Raw genomic sequence first — 3,699 nt, 5'->3', positions numbered from 1 at the left:
ACTTACTTAGCAAAAACACGATGACGCTCACAAATAACGAGAGCGGATGTTGATAAGAACACACTATATATGCCGCGAAGGCTATATACAAAAAAAATATTATAATTTTATTTATAATAAGCTTAAAAAAGAATTCTTTAACGCGCTCGACGAACAAGATCACATATAACTTAATTATCTGAATACTTTACATTATTAGTTTAAATTATTATTTTAAATTATTATTTTAAATTATTCCCTACTATCAAAGAATTTTTATAGCGAACAAAATTCAAATATTATCAATATAAATATCAATTATTTAATTAAAATATTCGTCTTATTTATAAGCGAGTCTTACATTAGGTTTAGGCGTTTTAAGGCTTCGGTTTGTTTGGATATTGTATGTGTGTTGATGTATATGTAAGAATAAAAAAAAAAAAGAAAAATGTATTTAAAAAATGTGCATAAATGTCACATATTGTCGTCAATCTAATTATTTTAACATAGTTATATTTTTGAAAATGTGTTTGACATTGCCGTGTTCTTGGAATGCACGATGACGAATATCGATCAAATGCGGAATCTAGTTTGATCTGAATCTCGTTCTGGACAAGAATACATTAATTTATATATCGATGCTTGATATGCACTATGATGCGGAATGCAATCCCAATCAATATAAATTCGATCCGGGACGATTCAATAAAAAGAACAAACATAATACCATCATGCGTTTACTTCCCATTCAGGGAAAACTCGAGCGCATTCGTAAATAAGAGAATCAATTTAATTATGAAAAATTAAAGGTCGACGTATTTCCAAACACATATCAAGTCAGAATGAATCATTAAGTATCGATTTTTTGTATTTTTTAACAGTCTAAATTTATAGGAATTATAAATATCACTGAAATTATTTTAAAATTATTTATATTTCAGAAGCGGAAATTGTATGGTTTGTAATATACTTCAATAACAATATATTTTAAAAATGTTTCTTTTTCCGAAATGCTCTTTTTCTCCATATTATTTTAGAAAATTGTAAAATTTTTCTAAGAACAAAATATTAAACAAAATTAAAATGCTTTTTAGACCAAATTTACAACTATATATGATGATATTATTCTTTGAAAAAGTATTTCGTAATTCTCTACAAAAATTTGTACAATACTTAATCTTGACATATGTTAAAGAGGATTTTAAAATTCAATAATTTTTAAACTACGTTTATAGTATATAGGAAAACATAGTATATAGGTAAGGTAGAAATGATATATATCAACAAAAAATATGACATATCTTTGATATATGACTTTAACATATGACTGTGACATATGACTTTGGCATATATTTAGAAGATGATAATGTTTTAAAGAATTTTGAAAAAAATTTGATTTACACTATCCTTTATTATTCATTAAAAAATTAATAAAGAATGTTGCGCTTATGCAAACAAGCGTGATAGTTTAATTCAATACAAAGTTTGTTTCAATACAAATTTGCATTAATTGCATGTTTACACATTAAAGTCGATGCATGGGCGTACATAAAAAGAGCTTCATTTTTTTCTGCACTTCAAACCCGAGTAAAACAAGAGCTTTGCCTTTTTGTTTTGCCCATGCAATCATCATCAATGACGATTTACGATTCTCGGCTTAGTTTTGTATATATGTATAGTTATATTTTCAATTTAAAATATCACAAAAACTATAAAAGAGCACCATCTAATTTCAGACGTAAATTAGTCAGAAATATACCATCTACAACGTACCTATATGTTGTCAAGATTAAGATGATCTGTGCAACTTTTTGTAAAAAATTACCAAGTATTTTTGCAAAATAAAGTACAAATCTTTTATATCCAATCAGTGTATCTCATCCGTTCATTATTATATATGTATGTATGCACGTATATTGTAGGTATATCGTCTTTTATATCGGCGTTTAAATAAAAAGATTTTTAAGCCGCGCGATATCAAAGACACGTCTACACTTCTCTTTAGTAATTTCTCTTAATATAAGATAAAATAGTTAAAACATATTTAGTATATCTGATCACAAATGATTCACACGGATATATTGGATGATTGCATAAGTTCGTGCCCGATTTTCATAGATGGCATTAAGTTACTGCATGGCGGAGTTCTATTGTTTTCGTGTGGTAATTGTTGCTTACACCGAATAGATGACGTTGTCTTATGTCAATTTAGCGTCAGACATTGTTCAGATAAGTCCATTTGTGCATAAGAGAAATCATTAAAAATGGAGAACGAAAAGGTGCATTTGCGGCATGTAATGTTATATGAATTTCGGAAAGGCGTGAGTGTTGGGATTGCACAAAAAAATATTCAAACCGTTTATTTGGACCGCGCTCCTGCTCTCCGAACAGTCAAAAAGTGGTTTGGCAGATTTCGAAATGGTGATTTCAACATGGAGGATCAACCCCGCTCTGGACGGCCTTCTGGCATTGATGATGACATTGTGCATGCCTTAGTGGAAAGAAACCCAAGGATTACAACTGAGGATATTGCTGAGAGGCTGAACATCGATAATTCAACCGCTTTTCGTCATTTAAAAAAGCTTGGATACGTTTCCAAGCTTGATACATGGGTGCCGCATCTCCTGACTGAAAGGAATAAGCTAAACCGTATGACTGTGGCTCTTTCTCTTCTCGAGTGTAACAAAAAAGAGCCTTTTTTAGATCGAATGGTAACAGGCGATGAAAAGTGGATTCTCTACAAAAACGTACAGCGAAAGAGGACATGGAAAACAGCAGCTGAAGGAGCAGAACCCGTAGCAAAGGCTGGCTTGCATCCGATGAAGGTGTTGCTGTGTGTTTGGTGGGATCGCAAGGGAATTATTTACTTTGAGCTGCTCCGACGCGGCGAAACAATCACGGTGGACAAGTACTGTGAGCAACTAACTAACTAGACTCGCTGCAGCTATTCTAGAAAAACGTCCGATTTTGGCCAATCGAAAAGGCGTCATCTTCCACCACGACAATGCTAGGCTACACGTCGCTCAACAGACGCTGCGAAAACTGCAGGAGTTGCAATGGGAAATTCTGCAGCACCTGCCATATTCTCCAGATATTGCGCCTTCAGATTTTTATCTGTTCCGGTCTTTGCAGAATAGTTTAAATGGCAAGAATCTTAATTCCGAGGAAGCTGTCGAAAACCACTTTACAAACTTTTTTCAAGAAAAACCAAGTTCAAATGGAATCAATGGAATCGACAAGCTTATAGATCGTTGGAAAACCATTGTAGAAAAGAATGGAGACTATATAATTGATTAATAAAAGTGAAATATAATCAATATAATCTATTGAAGTTTATATTTAAATCGGGCACGAACTTATGCAATCACCTGAGAGGGGGTCTAGGGGGTCTACAGGTGCCGCGTAGACTTCAAGAACTCGCCGACCAAGAACTTCCAAGTGAATCTCACGGTGATCGGTGAGATTACCGTAATGTTCAGCTGGACGACGAGGGGGTCTACAGGTGCCGCGTAGACTTCAAGAACTCGCCGACCAAGAACTTCCAAGTGAATCTCACGGTGATCGGTGAGGGAAAACTCATTACCGTAACGACCGCCCCGTAACATTGCCTCCGTATGATTAACTGCGCTCCTTAACGCGTAAAACGCTTCAAGATCGTCCGAAGATCTCTCCCGTGGCAAGAAAAGGGAGTGAGACCGGGGGGTGGGGCGGTGGGGGGGG

General features: G+C 34.4%; 1 protein-coding gene across 1 annotated transcript in view; it reads left to right on the top strand.

Moving 5' to 3' along the window:
* Nucleotides 1–3,699, top strand: part of LOC115237158 (nephrin-like) — a 40,911-nt gene that overhangs the window by 11,832 nt on the left and 25,380 nt on the right. The window contains exon 5 of the mRNA XM_029810045.1: nt 3,459–3,543. Coding sequence (XP_029665905.1) covers nt 3,459–3,543 — 85 coding nt within the window. The remainder of the gene's footprint in view (nt 1–3,458; nt 3,544–3,699) is intronic.

Source organism: Formica exsecta, unplaced genomic scaffold (genome assembly GCF_003651465.1).
Source record: "Formica exsecta isolate Colony F162 unplaced genomic scaffold, ASM365146v1 scaffold28, whole genome shotgun sequence".
Classification (NCBI taxonomy): Eukaryota; Metazoa; Arthropoda; class Insecta; order Hymenoptera; family Formicidae; genus Formica; species Formica exsecta.
This window is presented reverse-complemented; position numbering and strand designations above follow the sequence as displayed.